This window comes from Montipora capricornis, chromosome 14 (genome assembly GCF_036669925.1).
Source record: "Montipora capricornis isolate CH-2021 chromosome 14, ASM3666992v2, whole genome shotgun sequence".
Lineage (NCBI taxonomy): Eukaryota > Metazoa > Cnidaria > Anthozoa > Scleractinia > Acroporidae > Montipora > Montipora capricornis.
In genome coordinates this window covers 14,606,881-14,626,833 of record NC_090896.1, presented here as the reverse complement: position 1 = coordinate 14,626,833, position 19,953 = coordinate 14,606,881, and the positions used below count along the sequence as shown (strand labels likewise).

The 19,953-nt window shown below is 39.6% G+C and overlaps 1 protein-coding gene across 1 annotated transcript in view; it reads right to left on the bottom strand.

Annotated features, from left to right (window-relative positions):
• The window catches only part of LOC138031477 (adhesion G-protein coupled receptor D1-like), a 23,212-nt gene extending 3,954 nt beyond the window's left edge, over positions 1-19,258 (bottom strand). The window contains exons 1-13 of the mRNA XM_068879164.1: positions 19,088-19,258; positions 17,244-17,436; positions 14,821-14,991; positions 13,131-13,206; positions 11,720-11,822; positions 11,193-11,242; positions 9,645-9,771; positions 7,716-7,819; positions 6,633-6,735; positions 5,318-5,468; positions 4,538-4,622; positions 2,685-2,751; positions 69-154 (exon numbers count right to left, since the gene is read on the bottom strand). Coding sequence (XP_068735265.1) covers positions 69-154; positions 2,685-2,751; positions 4,538-4,622; positions 5,318-5,468; positions 6,633-6,735; positions 7,716-7,819; positions 9,645-9,771; positions 11,193-11,242; positions 11,720-11,822; positions 13,131-13,206; positions 14,821-14,991; positions 17,244-17,436; positions 19,088-19,258 — 1,487 coding nt within the window. The remainder of the gene's footprint in view (positions 1-68; positions 155-2,684; positions 2,752-4,537; positions 4,623-5,317; positions 5,469-6,632; positions 6,736-7,715; positions 7,820-9,644; positions 9,772-11,192; positions 11,243-11,719; positions 11,823-13,130; positions 13,207-14,820; positions 14,992-17,243; positions 17,437-19,087) is intronic.
• Between the last annotated feature and the right edge of the window lie 695 nt (positions 19,259-19,953).

The window sequence follows — 19,953 nt, the reverse complement described above, 5'->3', positions numbered from 1 at the left end:
GGCGTAAGCCGCAATGTGTTGAAGATAACGGTCATGAAATTAGTAGAGTGGCGTAAATTACATCTTACCTAATAGTGTTCGTATCAGTGGTACCAGGCATATCTTTCAACTTCAAAATCTCCACAACTACACATGATAGGATTGCTAAATTGAACTAAAATCACCAGAAAACTAGTAATTACAGGCAACGCTTGGCAAATGCACATAATAGAATAACAAAAGGTGTAAATGAATTGCCATTGTCAAGAGTTCATCACCCAAGAATAAGAATCTGGTTTCCGGTTTGACCCCATCAGCGTCAAAAAAGTGTCCATTTTTCTAATTGAGCGTTTTCACATGACGTCACGGCGGCCATGTTGGTGTTCCAAAACAAAGAAATGGCGGCCATGATGGTGTACCAAACTAATCCTCCGGGAATTGAACTCTATTTTTATGCAAATACTTTTTTTTGTTTCAGTAGTCCAATATCACGGCGGGTCACGTGAGTGAAAATGCACCATGACCAAGTTTTCGTGGTAAAATAAACAGTAGACCTAATCAGCTAACTCAATGTTTGTACCAAATTCAAATTTCCCCTTTAAAAAATTGTTTGTGTTACCTTGTCTACGAAATTACTTTCAAACTTTTTCCCAGCTTTTCGATCCCTAAAATTGTTTATACTTCTTTGTTCCCTAGGTTACTTTGTCATTGTTCGCATGTTCCCCAGTTCAAATAAGCCATGCTACCTTGTTCCCCGAAACCCCTGGGAGGTTTTGACATCCAACGCAAATTGCCCCTTTGAGTCCAAGCATTTGCTGCTTATCTCCGACAGTTAGGTAAGGGTAAAGGTCAACGTTATTTTTAGCTCAGGATAAATGGAACTGTTTAGCCTTTGGACGCATTATTTAGGGAAACTTTGTGACGTAATTGCCACGATTGATACGAAACAGCAAGGGGACACATCGTGACGCTTATAGAAATGGTCTTGCGAATATTCGTTTCCTTTTTCTGGACAGATCTGGGGAGACGATGCCCTTCTTGTAAGTTTAATTTTTCGGCGCTTTTGTGAATGCAGACATGTCCAAGACGGAATTTGGATACTACTGTCAGGGATCCGGGATGTATTTTTATTTGAGCTTGTCAGTATTAGTTAATCTAAAGGTAAATTCATTGTTTTTAACCAAGCAGCTTGGAAGCTTATGCGTTCATGTCTTTTGAAAACTTGCTTGTTATAGACATTGCATTACTTCGAAAAGACAACATTCATTTAGGAAAATTGCGTCTTTAAGTTGTGTTTTTGAAAAGCTTCTTCCATTTTCGTAACATTTTGGTGTAAACAGAGCATTGTCCTCAAAGAAATTATTTGCTATTCACTTTTTGTTTTCGTTACTTTGAACTTTGCCTTGTACGATTTTGGATTAGCTATAATTAATTGCACTCCTCTCCATTTCCATCAATCTATCATCTACCTAATCACTAGTAAGTCACCGATTTTCTCGACCATCACTTATCAAATGTCTTTGTCAGAGACTGGGAATTTGACCCTCAACCAACAGACCATTCTATAGTTCTGTGCTCAGTTACCAGGCCTTTGAATAAAAGTGAGGCTGGAGTTGACCTTGCTTTGATACAAAACCTCGCAGCTTTTCTTATGTAAATAGAAACTCGTTAGAATTATAGCAATATGATTTATGTAAGAAAAGCAATGAGGTTTGTATTAAAGCAACTGTCAACTCCAGTTTCGTTTTTATTCAAAGGCCTGGTAACAGCACAAAACTGTAAAATGGGCTATTGTCAGTGTTTAGGATCCTTTCTGGTTCATCTTTCATTATAATTATCTTTAATGTTCATCTTCTACTTGTGAAATTGGGATGGCATATATATGACTTCATCATCGTCATTCATTCCTAGCTTATTTAGACATTTAGTCATTTATTTGTTTATTTATTTATTTATTCATTTAACAGCTGTGGTTACAGGGGGTAAGAAAAGGATATGAAAAAAGGAGAGTAAGGTATTTCTGTTAGTATCTTGTACTTCTTTTTCGTTACACATCTCTTACATGTGATGTGATCATTGGATACAGAAAATTTGTTGCCATCATGAGCTACTATGTAGTATTGTACAAATTATTTTGCCAGTTCCTTGACGTATAATTTCAACACAACAATATTTGGTAATGGTAGCCTTTATGAAAGTATTGCAAGGCAAATAATCATTGGTGAATTTTCCAGTTGAACTTAAATGTCATCCTCCTGTGGGCAAAAGAAGCTGTTTTGTGTTATCCCTCCCAGGGGTTTTGGGGAACAAGTGAACATGGCTATTTTGAACTGGGGAACAGGGGAACAAATAGAAAATTTCTTAGGGAACAAGGGAACATGCATGTAAACTATTTTAGTTAGGGATGAAAAAGCTGAGAACAAGATTGGAATTAATTTTGGGAACAATTAAGGAAACCCAAGGAATTTTTAAAGGGAACAAGGAAACAAAGTCTTTCTTTCAACCCCCTTCCCCCCCCCCCCCACCCCACCCATCCTGGGAGAGCCTCGTTACTGACCCCAAGGTATCAATGAAGGAAATGAAAGCTTGGGATGATGTTTCATGGGCCATTGGAGCTCAGATTAAGCACTGGTCCTCCCTCCTTGGATGATTAAAATTGTTGTTATTATGAAAGTTGAATTTTTGTCATAAACAACTTTACTCACCAAACAGGCAACAAGCACTGGTCCAACAAAGGCCCACACAAATCCATGCGAGAATGAAAACCAACAACTAGAAAACAGGAACATCACACCGGATAATTAAACTCAATTCATGTCAATGGTCTTTTTGGACAGCCTCTTCTTTCAACTGCTTCGAAAAGTAAGAAGATAGTAAATGTAACCTCTCGCTTTCCGCGTTTGACTGGATTTCGTTTTGTGGCGTTATGGATACCGAAGCAGATGTAATTTGATTCGTACTGTGCACAGGGATGAGGTCACCTGCGCGCATGACATGGTAATCTCAGTGTATAAATTGTCCACTCGTTTTGGTCATAGTTCATATAGATGGATTGGTTATGAAACCGCTAAAACTTTAAAGCGAGAACGGTGCTGTTACATGTTATGTTAACCATGCACAATCTTCATTTGTCTTCTGTTCACAACTCGTTCGAATGATTTCACCGGAAACAGCCTACGGCTTAATAATAAAAATCATAAACTTTATTTAAGTGTAAACTGTATTTGGCGACGGGCACTAATTGGGGTCAGTCTGTACAGAAATCAAAGCAACTGTATTCGTAGGCAACAAGTATCGTCGGATCCCGTTAACTGAAAGTATTCCTCTTATCATAAATATAATCATTTCCCTATTTGCTTTTTTAGCCTAATATATGCTTAATACAGTTATCTAGTATATTTTATTGTTTCACTGTTTAGTAGCTTTGTCTATGATTTGACATTTATACTTCTGTTAAGACTTCTTATATTAATGATTTAGGGAGCCTATCTCTTATAAGTCCAGTGGTTTCCCTTGGGCTTCCTCGCCATTAGCTTTTTAATGTTTTAAGCACTTTGTCCTCTGTATTGATGCTAAACAATAAAATTGAACTTGAACTAGGTACCTGGAGAGAACCCTCTCAAAGCAGAGTAGAGAACTAACAAACCGGATATATTCGCTCTTCTTGATTTGGAATCAGCAAAAAAATAATTAAGTTTTCTCTACCACTTAACGCCTTTTTAATGAAGAGTAGCCCAGAGAGATATTTAACAATTATTCCATGAGCGCGCGCTAGATATGAGATGGTAAATAGTCAATGAGGCGCGTAGCGCCGAGTTATACAATGCTATACAATACATACATAATTGACCGCTCCCCATAGGGGGTTTTCAGGGCCAATGAAACTCAACAAAACGACAGAACAGAACAACAACAACTGTTAAGAATCCCAACTGGCCGGAGGCAAACCAGTTGGCTATTTACAAGTGCAGCTGGGAAGTTGAACCAGGGACTACCAGAGTGGGTCTTGAACCCGGGATCTCCGGATCTCAAGGCAAGCGCCCTAACCACTGGGCCACACTGCCACACTGCCTAACCACTGCCTCCAGAGTTGGCTATAACCAGTCTCATATCCAACAATTCCGAATGGAATAATTGTTTTATCAAGTTCCTTAAACTCGAAAAGTTTGGAAGTATGAAATATGAGCGAAAAAAGCAAGAAAATCCGAGCGAAATCGAAAAAACTTGATGAAGATGCGATGTTGGGTAATACCTTTCAGGCTCATCACTAAAACATTTTTTTCCTTTTCGCGTGCTTCTAAACGTCGGAATCGATGCAAACTTTCCACAAAGAGGTTTTCTTTTTTTTTTCTTGCTTCATTCAGAGAGAAATTTCGCTTTCCAGCGGGAAAAAAAAAAAGCTTAGCAACGCTTAGCGCAATCAATTGCCATATAAGGTCAACTGAACTAAGGTATATGAGCTGATAACCGAGATTTAGTGAACCAAGAGCACGAGAAATGCATTAACCTAAGTTGAAAATTGTCATCCGTAAGGTTTTACATTTTCTATGTTACTTACACATCTTCTCGCATGCTAGTGTTCATACTTCCGTGGATCAGAGTATTTATAGCAACAGCACAAGTAACCAGAAGAGTTGGAAATCCTGAAAAGGGAAAACGGAAGAAAATTAACGAAAATCTCTCAGGGAATCACAATTGTGAAGTTCCATTGAAATCCAGAAGTGCAAATAATGACGTGCATTCTGAATTCTTCATCATAAAACGAACTGTTTACAACTGGTTGATTGGTGGGGCAAGGAGTTTTATTTGGCTACTCTTGGCACACAAAAAATAAGCGAAGTGCTTGGTCTGTATTTCTGTATACAAGTCGGGTGAAAATGCATGGAGGAGAATCGTAAGGGGAACTCTTCGTAACGCTCAACAAAACCAGGGTGCACCTAATATCACCGCACATTTCTGGCCTTCAGTACCATGCGTCTTTCAGTGTGTACTCTAAAGCTCAATTCTGCAGTAGACTTGAAGGGCTATCCCATTTATGGTTTGATGTTGGGACCTACTGCACAGGGTTGCCTAATGGGGCTCTGCCGACAGAGCCAATGTAGTGGGATGTACATAGTTTTATAATACGGCGTTATCTCCAGTTAGCTGTGATCGGTCACTTACGTCAATGACTATGAATTGTCCATTCGGTAAAACCGACGGACGGGAAACAACATGGAAGACACGACTTGTCTTTTCAACTTGGGACAAATCCATTGTTAAGGAATAGGAAAAAGAACAACGCGAGGTTCTAGAATACTCGTTGAAACAACCATTAGATGTATTATTGTATTATTACCCCAAGCAAATCCATAAAAATACTTTCTGCTTGTGTTCACGTTGAATACATTGACAACTTTCAAGTATAGCATAACTCCTTCCATGACCATCCACCCAAACGCAACGAGATAAAAGTAATTAATCGCGATGGCAACAGATAGACACAAAGTCTGACAAGAGAGAAAAAAAAAAGGAAAAAAAAATTAAACACGGCAGTACGAGTTGAATTTCAACTACCCCTGACTTCAAGTCAATCACTTTTTCCTTTTTTTTCAGGGGAAGTCGCGTTAAATTCACTCAGTTTTAAAAGTGAAATTAACAAAATTATATATGAAAAATTGTGGTCAGTTGTTTGCATTTCAGGGGTCAGTAGCTCCGAAAAGCGTGATTGGCGCTAACCATTTGTTCAGTACTATCAAAACCATTAGGTTTACATGGTATCTAACATTGGTTAGCGCTAACTATGCTTCCCGGCAGCAACCCTGGCCAGCCTATTAAAAGGCATGAAGATACCCCTGAGATAACAGCAAAGAAAAAAAACTATTTTCAAATGCAGTGAAAAAAGGATTGTAATGTGGTCTGTGGCATAATCTGAGATATTTATTTATTTACTATTTATGTGTGTATACCTCAGTCTCGCAAGAGGGGCTGTGGGTGAAATAACTGCTTAGTTTACGTAGTTTTATGCCGCATTAAAGGCGAAATTTTGGGGGAGAAATTTGGACGTATACCAACCATTGCCCTGCGTGGCGTTAGTTCCTGTGCGATCGAAGCGTTTTCTGGCCGCGCGAGAATTGGGGCTAAACTCCTGCCCTATGTTAAGCGCGTACAGAGGGCTGAGAGGTTTGCAGTGGAACGCTTGTTTCGCAGGTAAACCTTGTAAGCAATTGGAATATGTAATTTCTGACAGTTGAGCGTGCGAATAAAGCAGATATTTGTATTTCTACGGCACGGGAACAGAAGAATCCGGGTACCGTTGGTGTAATGCATGATGGGTATCATGATGTCTAAAAAGTGTTGGCTCGTCACGTGGTGAGCCATTCTAGGCCTGCATCAGTCTCTTTAACTTTTGTTTTCTTTTTATGTATCGTTATTGTTCTGTAACAAGAAACTCTTTAAACCCCGGGGGGTTTGTGGCACTAGATTGGTTCGGGTAATACCTTTCCAATTTTTTTCCTCACATGGGTTTTTTTTATTTTTTGTGTCCGGTAATGTCACAGGTAATCGGGTAATCGATTAGTTAGATTGTTCATGGCTGCCGCTAGTGCGAGGCCGAAAGAAACAAAAACTTAAGGGATTGCATTTGTCTGTGTAGTGAATGTCGGGAACGTTACCTTTTGCTCTATTGCAGTTATGCCAGTCAAAAATACCACCTGAGCTATAGCCAGACAAACCACCATATTCAAGCGTATATGGGTCTGCATCGATTTTACATTCCTTGCCAAAAAATAGAGGACACAAGTTAGTACAGGCTAATCAACAAGTCACCTTTTGAAACGGGCCATTTTTATCTGTGTTTCACGGGGGTATCCAAAGCCATTATCGGCACCGATATCTGATCTTGAACTGGTACACTGATGCAACCGTCAGTTCTTCCAGCATGTGAAATTTGATGCTCTAATGCTAATTAGCTGGTGCATGTGCATTGACACAACCAAAGCAAAGAATCGGCTTTTGCAAACTCGATTCCGGCCAATTTCGTCCCCAAAATCCTCTTTTCTTTTGGTCAGCACCAAGAACACTCTCGCCGCTTCCAAGGCAGGAAGTCCGCAAATCGTGGACTTCCGGATCGTCTACACACGCTCAGAAATTTGTGGTTGTCAACGGTTACAAAAATGGACCTTTACTACGACTGCGCATAAATTGGAAGTGGCCAGCGTTCGTGCTCTTGGTGCTGACCAAAAGAAATGCAGACTCTGGGGATGAGATTGGATTCCATATAACTCATCTAACTCGCCCACAACTGTGCGCGAATATACTATAATCACCCTAACACTTTATAAAACATTTTCGACGGAGCTACTCGCAATAATAATCATCACTGCATACTAACGGTCATCTCGTTTTTCGATTGAAATAAAGAGCATGACATCACTAGCTATTGCATAATTCCATTTATACAAGTTAAGTAAAGTATTAGATCCTGAGGATCTTTCATGGCTACGAGCACGGCAATAACACTTTACACAACGCGAAACATTTACTAGTTTTATTAGCAAAACCTGAGAGTGTTTTTCCTTGTCTGAAAAATAATTGTAGAGTCCTACTTATTTTGTTGGTTATTTTATTTAAAAGTATTTCTTTCTATAAATTTATTTTGATTATTTTCTGACCCTCTTCTCTTGGTAACGAGGGGCTATAATCATAGCACGTGATTTCAAACCAACTCATCGTTTACAAAAATATTGATGACTTACAGGAGGAAGAGGTAAACCGATATGGAGATAACCTCTCCAAGGAGCGAGAAGGATGTTCCGACGTACGTGACTATCTCCAATGCAAATTTATCGTTACTTGGTATCTATATATGAGAAAATCAAAAGACAAGAATTACAAAGAGTGATGGTGACGATGATGATGAAGATGACGATGACGATGGTGATGACGACGATGACGATACTGACGATGACGATGGTGATGACGATGCCGATGCCGATGACGATGACGATGATGACGGTGACGATGGTGAGGACGATGATGATGACGATGAAGATGATGACAATGATGACGGTGACGATAGTGATGACGATGACGAAATTGATGACGGTGACGATGGTGATGACGATGACGATGTCGATGACGATGGTAATGGCGATGACGATGATGACGATGACGTTGGTGATGACAATGATGATGACGATGATGATGATAATGGTTTCAGTCATTTGCTGTTCAAAGCAATCCCTTTAGCTCCAGATTTTTTTAAAGTGAGTTGCTTAGAGTATATCGGTGCTTGTTCCATTGTTCTTGTCTTCTCGACCCTTTCAGGAGCCCTTGACCACCCTGTTTGTGTTCCTAATGTTCTTGTATTGGCCCCAAAAAGTGCCTTTTGGCGTGGTTTTGTTCAGCACTGGCTGGACTCTATGAATCTATTTAAATAAAGCGACCTACTAGTAGGAGTTTCCAATTTTCAAATCAATTTAAAATCAAATTAAATGTCAGCTTTTTCAGTAGCATCAAGAGAACGAGCAACAGCTTCCTTAGTTTGAAGCCAACATGATGCACCCTCCACTGCCCCAATCCTTGCTTAATCAACAACGAGAGGATTAATTAGAAAGGCTCAAATCCGGCTCTGACCACTAGTTACAATGGCGACTTTAAGATCTATGACGGCGACGTCGACGAAAACGTCTCGTCAAAAATCACCTCTTTCGCGATTATTCCGTCTCGTTCACGTCACACAATGTGGATGAAGTATCCTAAAAATAAATTGGTATATATGCAAGCGATTTTAGAGTAAGAATAGGGAAGATATCTATTTACAATCATTGCTTTTGTTATTCAAATTTGCCAACCACAGAAACAAAAGACCTTTTGTTTCGATAGCCAATGAAGCTTTGGTTGGCACATTGATGACAATAGGCGACGTCAACGATATCTTCCCTGTAGAATTTGTATGCTGGCGTTGTCCCTAAAACCTCGAATTAGGTGCCGAATCTCACGTCGTTTTTGTGCAGAGTACCGCAAAATATTTGTGCTAAAATGCGTACCGCGCGTGCAGCATGCGTGCAGCACGATTATGTTTCCAATTTTAACCAATCATGTTACTGAGGGTTTTGCTTCGGTTTCGTTGACGTCACCGTCGTAGTTCCTAAAGTCCCTAGTCCTTTCCTGCGTGTAGCTCGAAAACACGAGGCCCTCCTGACCCCTTCCAGTGTTGAATTTCAATTATTGGGGCTCATTATTACCGAGTCATCGAGAATGAACATTGCATTTCGAATTCAAGTTATTAGAGTGTGCGTCTGTGAACGAGCTTGATGGTTAAGCGTTATCTCGTGCACCCTAAGCAAGACCTTTTTTACATTATAGAGCGAGTTTCAATCGATTGTCGTCAAACCAAAACCAAAGTAATCACTTTGGCCAATCAAAAAGGACGGAGACAATTCGGCAAACCAATCAAAACTCGAAGTAATTACACGTAGCCGACACAAAGCGCGGGAAAATGTGCACGCGCAAGCCACGATTGGTTTTGGTTTCTCTTCTGATTGGTTGAAAAAGTGGCGCGAGAACTTTAAACAAATCACTGAGGGAAGTAATGCAAAACCAAAGCAATTCGCAATTACTTTCGACACTTAATTGATAACCACTCTATTTTTACTGATTTCAATAAGTTAAGAAGAATGTACCTCTGTTTCTCCTACTTCCATTAACACAGCAAAATTAGTCAAATGATTGCAATCACACGTAGTAGTCTCTGTGGAATCCTCGACCAGAGTGCAACCTTCACTTGACCATGCGCCATTAAATCTCGAGCTAAGAAAGGAAATGATTAGTTTTCTCATTTTCACGTCGCCGACTGTGTTAAATTTATTACGATAAATATAGTCCATTTCCGCGTTCATGTCTGCGTCCTCTCAGTTCAAAGCGAGTCTAACTGCGAAACGTTTTAATTTTTAATTGCTGCTGCAGTGAGTGAGCCTGAAGCGAACGAACGAGGCAGCTTTCTAATCGGGAGAAGAACACGTTTTTCTTCAAAACGTAGGAGATTGTGGTCAAATGCGCAAGGAATTAGGGTTATGCGCGAATGGAGGAATTAAGATGTGGGATGCGCGGAAATCGTTCAATGAAAAAGACCAAGAACTCGGAATGTTGTAGGAAACAGATCTTTTAACGACTACCAATTCTCAGGTCTGTGTGGGACATCGTTTCTGAGTTATTTGTCCAAACGTTTCACGCAACTTTAAGAGCCTGCTCTGTTTTTCATTTCAAATGAAGATAGTTTCACTGTCACGAAACAAAAATATAAATTCGAAATCGTTCAATTAAAAAAGCCAACAACTTGGAATGTTGTAGGAAGCAAATCTTTTAACCATCTCTCCAATGCTCAAGTCTGTGCGGGACATCGTTTCTGAGTTATTTCTCGAAGTGTTTCACGCAACTTTAAGCAGAAATTACGCGTTGAAACTCTTAGCTGAAACGTCTGTGCAATGACACCGCGAAACAAGTTTTAGCACGCGTTGCACCGTCGGTTCCATGAAACTTTGTTGAACTTCCGTTGAGAGGCAAGTTTCAGGAAAAGTAGAACCGCATTCTACTTCTGCAACGCTCGCAACGATCGCAGTGGTAATGAAATCAAGAGTTTCACCGCGTAATACCACTTCCGTGAAAGTGGTCTCGCTCCATCGTGTCACGCTACGCCGCGAAAGCCAGTCAAAAACCGCAACAACAACATTTCGAGGCCAGTTTCAACGTTCCCACTTTTTGGCAGCGCCTTTGCACATAAGTTTCAGCTAAAAGTTTCAACGTGTAACAGCGGCTTTATAGAGATTTGTATGGAGACGCCATGTGGTCCAGTTATATGGCGGCCGGTAATCAACGAAAAATATGAAGTTCACTTTGCGATGAAAGCGCTTACTTTTCGCTCATGAGATAAAATACATGTGTATGACCACATCTCCTAATGTACTTGAAAGCCTCGAAGTGCTGAGATTCGTAGGGATAGCGTTAAAATCACAAGATCTTCTGAATTTTCATCTAAAGGAGGTTGAAGATGACCAAAAAATAAATCTCCTTTTCAAGTTTCCAGTTCCATAACGTCTTTCGTTTAGAAAATACAGAATTTTGAATTTCCGAATTGTCACCTTCAGTGACGCCATGATACAAAGCTATTTGGTGAAAAAAAAAAACATCCTCTGCATCTTTTCCAACCATAGGCAGAAAAATGCTTTCAATACCTTATTGAAAAATTCCAGAATACACAGTCTGACTTTTCTTTTATACTGTCCTTCAAAATAAAAATAACAACATTTAGAATAGATTTAGGCCAATCGCCGCTAATAGTAGTCCATACCTTCTGCTTCTACACGTCCCCTTACGGGCGGGAACTTAAAATGATTTCATTTGAAATCGATCACTGCCTGTGCCAGGTATGTGGATTTGGTCGGGAACGAATATAATGGTTAAATATGGAACAGAAGAGGGTACAACCAGTGATGAAATACAACACCGGACACATTTAGTTGCCATACTTGAGAAACGGCCTTGAATTATCGTGTTTCTGACAACTCCGCTACTCCTCAACTTCCCCCTTCCCATCATTCAATGTTTCTTTTCCAAAAAAAGGTATTTTATTTCTGGAATCAACATCGAAAAGGGGAGAAATTTAGTGTTCGGAAATGTGACGGGTACTGTAGTTTTCCCAAACCACGCATTTTTTTTTTACTGAATTCCAGATCAGCGTCCTGTGTTGTCATTAGCATACCTTTTTATTCTGTAACTTAAATGTCACATGATCAGCGAAGACACTTGTAACCTTCGGTGACAGAGAACAGGACATTATTTGTGATCCAATTCTGACGTTCTTCCTATAAACAGAGACAAGATTAAGAGCTGAAAAATGTTTTGAAATAGTTTACCTCCCATTTTACACGTATCCGGGTATTTTTTAATCCACACCTTTTTCTCCAGGGATTAAAAAATCACAACTTCCGTCCGTTAAGTATTCAAATCGAATTTGCCCGTCCACACGTATCGATCCGAATTCGTTCTAGTATCCAGAACTCCTCAGTCACTATTCAATGCGCCATAAGGCGTGCGATTTGTCGAGAAGAGAAGCGATAGCATTTCGTTCAGCGGACATGTTGAATATATACGCGGTAAAGACTGGACCTGAGTTTGTACCGGATTCCACCGTCGTCGACACGATTGCTAATTCTTTGCGTGCTGTGGAGAGCGGATTTTAAAATTTGCGGATTCATATGCGGGATTCTCCGGATACGTGTGGACGGAAGGCGAATCCGGAAAGAAAAGGTTGCAGATTCAAAAATATCCGGATACGCGTAGACAAGGGCTGAATGCGGATTCTTTCTATTTCGTATATACCATAAATAATTTTGACCCTAGATTCCCTTTGAAGAAGGGGCTGACCAGAAGTGAGCAAAGTACTTGTTGGGGTCATCCTGATGTCGGGCAGCCCCAACGAAGGGAGAAATGGAGGGCGAAGCAACTTATTCATGGCTTCATTGCAAAAGGCAAAGGATGGACCAGGGACCTGTGCATAGTGACAATTTATGTCAAATCGCAAACTTGAATGATATAGCGAGCTTTTTTAAATGAGAACGTTCCGATACTTTCAACCTTGGAACTGTTTAAAGCTGGTTTTCACTAGCAACGGAAGCACAAGCATAAGCACAAACTCAAGCACAAGAGATTTGTCTCAGGTGAAGTAGAACCATTGCGCAAGCAGAAGCACGTGACGCAGAGACAAAAATTCATTAGTTCCATGCTCTCTCTACCAAAGCCACGGCTCTGTGAGTGGAATCTGGAACGGGTCTTTTTCATTGGACGAACATCACAGCTTGCGTCACGTCCCATTTTCAGAGACCACACAAGCGCAAGCATAAACGTAAACACAAGGAAAAGGGGAAATTTTGATATTTGCGCTTGTGCTTTTGCGTGTTCCAGGCCCCTTTTCACGGTGAAATAAAGTTAGTGCTCTTGAGCTTGCATCGCTAGTGAAAACCAGGCTTAAAGAATATAGTGAACACAACGTTTTCGCCAAAGACGTTTGCCATGACTCATGGATCCCAATTAGCTTTACAGACAGACAGTGCTGTAGAATTTCAATGACAATCTATCGGACTCAGGATAGAAGACTGAAACAAGTCACCAACCTGTCCTTTATTCTATTTGCTTGCCTTGGTAGTAGCCCTGTAACATTATTGTGCCACATGCAAACTGTGTATCGCTCTGCAATAAGGTAATACGTAAGGGACTGGTCAAAAAGTATGGGGAGGAGGGAAGGGGGGAAGGGGGGGGGGTGGGGGGTGGCCCGGAGCAGAGAGGGAATGGGTCATCAGTTTTTGAGCACTTAGTAAGGGGTGGGTCGTTCGATTGTCAGCAACCCATTGGGGGTGGTCATCCTATTTTAAACAGGAATAGGCACATTGTTAAATAAATATATTTTTTTAATGATCGAGGGCTTGATTATGTTGAAATAGCTAACAATAAATTTAAAGCATGGCAGCTTTAACGACTTACAATTTTATCTTTGTTCGTAAGATACAACTATTAAACCGAAATTAAAATCATAAAAAAAGAAACCCTCTTTTGTCTCTTTTTGTTACCAAATACAAAAATTATATAGTAAAAAAAGAATGTGCTTTTCACTACGGAGTTGTTCCTTCTGAAAGACTACAATTACCAAGTACTAAAATAATTCTTGGATTATCACCAAGAACTGTTTTATTTATACATTTCTCATATGGTGTATCAATTTACAAATTGCCTAAAAATTCATTTGTGTATTGTTTTGTACATGCTTTTGTATCTGGTTAAGAAACAAACATAACCGTAAATCAACACCTCCACAACTTCATATACAAATGTGGTATAACTGATTATATAACAAACAAAATCTTTTATCAGGGGATGGGTCATGTAAGTTTCAGCCTTCATTTAGGGGTGGGTCAAATAGTTTTGTGCCAAAAGTAAGGGGTGGGTCATGTGTTTTTTATCTGCCACATTTCCAATTGCTCCGGCCCAGCCCCCCCCCCCCCCCCCCCCCTCCCTAATATAAACACGGGCATTGATATTTGGGGTTATTGCCAACAGCTGGGCACGAACCTCTATTTAAAAAAAAAGACGAAAACGTAAAATATATTACCTTATATATTACCTTCTATGAGACGGTTGGTGAGACGCCTTCACAAGGAGTTTGAAAGAAGTGTTAAGCAAGGCTAAGGACTTTTACACAAGACAATTGTCAGAAGCCTCGCGTCAGGGCTTTTGCTGGCGTCTCACTTCATGCCGGTAGAAACGTTCTTGTTGGTTAAGGGAACCATAATCCCAAGCTTATTTCTAACTTAACTTGTTATCATTTCTTGTCATAGTTTACGTTGATCGCTGTCGGCGATTTTTCGGTATGCTAAATGTCAAATTATCTTATACAATACAATACATACTTGAGTGACCGCTCCCAATAGGGGCTTTTCAGGGCCAATGAAACACAATCAACGAAACAACAGAACACAACAACTACAACTGTTAAGAATCCCAACTGGCCGGAGGCAAACCAGTTGGCTATTTACAAGTGCAGCAAGCTATAGGAAGTTGAAGCAGGGACTAGCAGGAACAAATTCAACGAGTGGTCAGAGCGGGTCTTGAAGCCGGGATCTCCGGATCTCAAGGCAAGCGCCCTAACTACTGGGCCACACTGCCTCCTGAGATTACTGGTTTAGAAAATTTCTTTAGTTATGCAGCACTTCAAAGCACAGATTCTTGAAATACCGCGGTCAGTACTTAAACTCGCTAGCAGCGAGCGGTGGTCATTTGAAGGAAAAAAAAAATATAAAGTCTTGGTACCTTGGGTGCCAAAAAGTATGGATGGAAGTTTGATGAAGTTTTCATCATTTTGAGTCAAGCTTCTCGTGATATTTGTTCCATGCGGTCGGAAAACTACACTCCTGTTATAGTCAGCAGGAATTCTAAGAACTTGAAGAACTGAAACGAAGAAATGGTGGCAAACAAACAGTTCTTTAAAAAAAAAACGAAAACAAAAAGAACATACGTAATTGACCACTCCCCATAGTGGCTTTTCAGGGCCAGTGAAACTCAATTACGACAGAACAGAACATCCAACAACAATTGCTAAGAATCCCGACTGGCCGGAGGCGAGCTAGTTGGCTGGTTACAAGTGCAGCTACGAAGTTGAACCGGGGACTACAAGGAACAAATTCAACCAGTGGTCAGAACGTGTCTTGAACCCGGGATCCCCGGATCTCAAGGCAAGCGCCCTAACCACATATTTCCACTCTGTGCGTCAAATTTGCTCAAAGAAAGAAGATTGGTTATGTCAAAGAAGATTCAGTGACATTTCGAAACTTGTAAGGCGGTGACTCATGGTTCAACATTTGTTGATGAACAAATGTTGCAGCACTTGTTCGACAAATTAGATTGTGTATAATGTCATGTTGAATGCTGAAATAGGCTATTCAACAATCTGCGCGTTGTCGAACGAAATTAGAGACAAACGCTGTTCCGTTCAACGATCTTCCATAGTTTAACGGCGTTACCTTAATCTATCAAGTGAAGCTATGATCTTCGCAGTAGATCATAGCTTCATAGCGAAGATCATAGCTTCACTTGATTTCATATCCGCAGTTCATATTTGATTCATTTCATATACCATTTCATCATTACCTTAATCTGTTGTTTTCCAGTCTCGTGATGAAGATGCCCACGCTTCAACATTTGGTGATCAACAAGTGTATACTCAATGTTGAACCGTGTGTCACCAGCATGAACTTATAAATTCCACGAGCCTCCTATAGCTTCTTGATAGAACACCCGAGCTAGCATTCTTTCAAGGCTAGTCCGCAGTAAGGATACACAGGACATTCGGTTATGTAATTACGGGACCGATTTTTCTAATGAGCAGGCTAAGTTTCTGTTTAGTACTTCTCAGGTCACCCCTGTTGTTATTGATCTGGCCCCAGTTGTTCAAGCGATGGATAGCGCTATCCACCGGATAGATCACCACTATCCAGCTGATAAACACTCGCAAAACCAATCGAGTTATCCAGTGGATAGTGATTTATCCGGTGGATAGTGCTATCCATCGTTTGAACTACTGGGGTCAGGCCTCTGTTGTCCGAAGTATGGATAGCGCCGCCCACTTGAGATAAATCTATTGGATAACGTAATTGGTTTTGAGAATGTTTATCCGGTGGATAGTCATTTTACGGGATTCGGTGAGTGAAAGAGTGAATGGATGGATGGATGGATGGATGGATGGATGATTGCATGGGAGGGCGGACAGACGCGTGGATTAGATTGGAAACTTATCTCATATCCTACAAGCGCGAATGGGTTAATTGTTTTATTAAATTTCTTTATAAAATTATCGGCGAAATCAGTTTCCATGTTAGGTCCCTCAGTTTATGAGCTGCTAGGGAAAACAGAATGAGCCAATCAGATCGTTAGAAACGCAATATCCGAGATTGGAAGTTTAAAAAAAATCCAGTAATATTCAACGGAAAAGAGTTGCAAAAACGATTTGAGATATACATTGGAACGTGCGTTATCTACTGTATAGCTCAATCTATCAATTCGAACGATTGAGGCTTGGTACATAGTACACTGAATTGCCCTTACTGAGCAGTCGACGCTAAGAGAGTAGAACTGTGATTGGCTTAGAGTTACGTTTGAGTGCAAGTAGGTGTTAAAGTATTGGTTTTCGCTATTGATCGCTCTTCGTTGTCTAGTGCTAGCCAGGTCATAAGAAGGCTCTAATTTAATGTGAACTGATTGGTCAACGCATGGTTGCCGAAGCACGCAAAGTTGTTTGGAAACTTATACTGAGTACGGACAAATCTAAAGATCGCTGTTTTATATCATCAGTTTATCGTAAGAGACACAGTTCCTCCAGTAATCCTAGGCTCGGCAGAATTCCAGGTTCATCGCCTGCAATAGCGAAATTTGTGACTCCAGATGATTGACACTTCAATAATTGTAATCAGCTTTACTCCGACGACTTGATTGGTGCACATATTTTGAGTGCAAGTTGATGCACTTTGTCACTTTGATGTTTTGAGGTCTCTGTGGCGATCACCCAATTAAAACAATATCACTTCACTATAAGTTCGTCTCAAGTGCACAACATTTATGGTTTGTTTTTGGCCTCACATGCATCATCAACAAAAAAAGGTCAGACTTCATTTGATGACAGTATGTAACAATACCATTAACAACATTAATAAATAGTCTAGAAAGAGTAGAAACCTTACCTAATTCTTCATCCTGGATGGAGATTTCTTCCGTAGAGTTTGTTATCTTAGCTCTAAATCTTCTTTGAAACCTGGCGTAATTGAAAGCAAACTTCTCTAACTTGTTGAAACGAAGGAGTATGTTAGTTTTCAATCCAACATGCTGAATTTTACGAATGTTCTTGAGGAGCCATAATGTAATCTTGACAGCACGCTGCAAAAACGGCAAATCACTAAACTCAAAAAATCACTAAAAGCAAAAAATAACGTAGTTCCTGTGTGACTCATTAGGGAACCTCCTTTCGCGTAACTACCTATCCATGAAACATCTTATTACCTGTCCATGAAGCCACACGTCTTGGTTATTGTGTGCATTTAAACCCAATTAAATGCTTTTTCTTCTATAGACTATTAGGGTAAGATCTAGGGGGAGGGTGACGGTCACCAGTCAGCTACGCCATTCCTTAGTGGTGCACCCCCTCCTAAGAAAAATCCTGGATCCGCCCCTAACTACTTCCTCGATTCGACAGCCATTTTAATGTCTATTGTTTAAAAAAAAAGATATTATGGGATGCTCAGAAGACAAACTAACATGTATTTGCCCCTTGGGCATCCCATAATGGCTATTGGAACAAAATGGCTGCCGTATCGTCAAAGTAGTCTCTTGTCCAAGACCATCTTTTAAATTAGTGTTCTTTTAAATCTTTCTGGGTTGTCTGCTCTTTTTTGGTGGGAGTTGGGGTTGCGCGTTGTAACAAAGAGTTTCATACTTCCTTCTTGCTCAATGGTGCCCGAGTTTGAAATCTTGCTCTGCTAGTAATAAAGTGGATTAAATTTGTCTTCGGTAGTTTTAAACTCAACTCCAACTTCATTTGTGAAAAGGAAATTAACTGCCCCCATTTAATAATAATAATAATAATGATAATAATAATAATAATAATAGTAATAATAATAATAATAACAATAATAATAATAATAATATTAGTAATAGTAATAATAATAATAATAATAATAATATAATATAACATAATATAATATAATAATAACTTTATTTAATTAAACTGCTAAAATTTATCGGTTTGTTAAAATAAACTGATATGAATTCATAAGCAGATAAATATAAATATTTCTGAACCACGTAAAAATGATAATAAACGGTAAAATACAATCATATCACATACAATAAAAAAAAATCAACTATTTAAATATTATCTTAACAAATAAAAAAGGATAGCAATAAGAAATGCAATATTTAATTTACCGTGCACCTATGACTTAATTTGTCCGATTTCAGCAAAAAAAAACTATATAAGGCTGCTTTGAATGATGAAAAGGTTGTAATTGATCTTTTTGATTTTGGTAAATCGTTCCAATCCTTCGCTGCAGCATATTAAAACGTTTTTTGTCCAACTGTTGTATTTGCTTTTGGTAAATGTAGTGTAGTATTGTCTCTGAGATCTCTTCCTTGAAGACTTGATCGCCGAGGTAGATACCCTTTTAGTTGCTTTGGACAGCTACAGTCGTTGATGATTTTATAGACCAACTGAAATCTCAGAAAACGCCTTCGATTTTTTATTGTTAAGAGTCCAAATTTAGTTCTCATGCTCTGAGCGCCGGAAGTCCTGTTAGCTTTGAATATGATGCGCATAACCTGATTTTGGAGTCTTTCTAGGCTGTTGTTCATTGAATTCGAACATACCATCCAAACAGAATCGAAGATTGGTAGCATTGTTTGTTTATAGATCTTCAATAGAAGGCTTCTAGTCAGGAAACTAGAAAGTCTGTTTATAAGACGGATTTTTGGATACGTTCTTTGTTGCATATACGAAAGATGCTCTTTCCAAGTCAAGGTACTATCCACTTACACACCAAGATATTGTAATTTCCTTGGGACGATGATCATGAATAAAGATTTTCAGTTCATTAGAATCTTTTAGACTTCTTTGAATTCCAATTTTCACGACTTCTGATTTTCCTGGGTGTTCAACCATCTGATTACTTGATGACGATAAGCTCAGTAATGTCAAAATCTCCATTAATACAATGAGATGCTTTGTTGATATCTCCGTACGCGTCACTGTAATGGATCTCAGTATCGTCCGCAAACAAAGTACAATTTGAGTGTTTCACTGCTCATGTAACATCGTTATAATGCGCGCAGAAGAGAGTTGGTCCTAAGACGGACCCTTGTGGGACCCCATGTCGAAGTGCTAAAGGTGTCATATTGTCTACAATTATCATGATATTTTTAACAGGCTGATTTTTGTACCCCGTCCCACAACCTTTAATTAATCTTTAGTACTGAAACCGATATATCTTCTACGTTGATTGCCTGATTTCCGCCAACCTGTTTTTTACGAAAAATAGTATTGCGTGACAAGCATTACTTTCTAGACGCTTCGCGAGAGTTCGTAGTTTGTTTATTTTTAGATTCGCGCGTAAGTGTTTCTAAATCGGTGTGTTTTGTAATCTTTCTATAATTAGATTCATTACTATTTTAGAAAGTTCTAGAAGTTTATTGTCAGAGTATATAAGTAGACGAGTTCAAGCGGAGTGTTTTTCTAACTAGTTTTTCACAAGCGAAGAGAGTTGGCGTTAGCCGTATTTATTCAAGTGTGACAGAAGCTGTGTTTATTCAAGTTGGCGGAGGCCGTGTAAGTTTACCGAGTACGTGTTGTTAAGAGTCCTACTTCGTGGAAACTACGTTCATTTTCGAATAAATCTTCTTGTT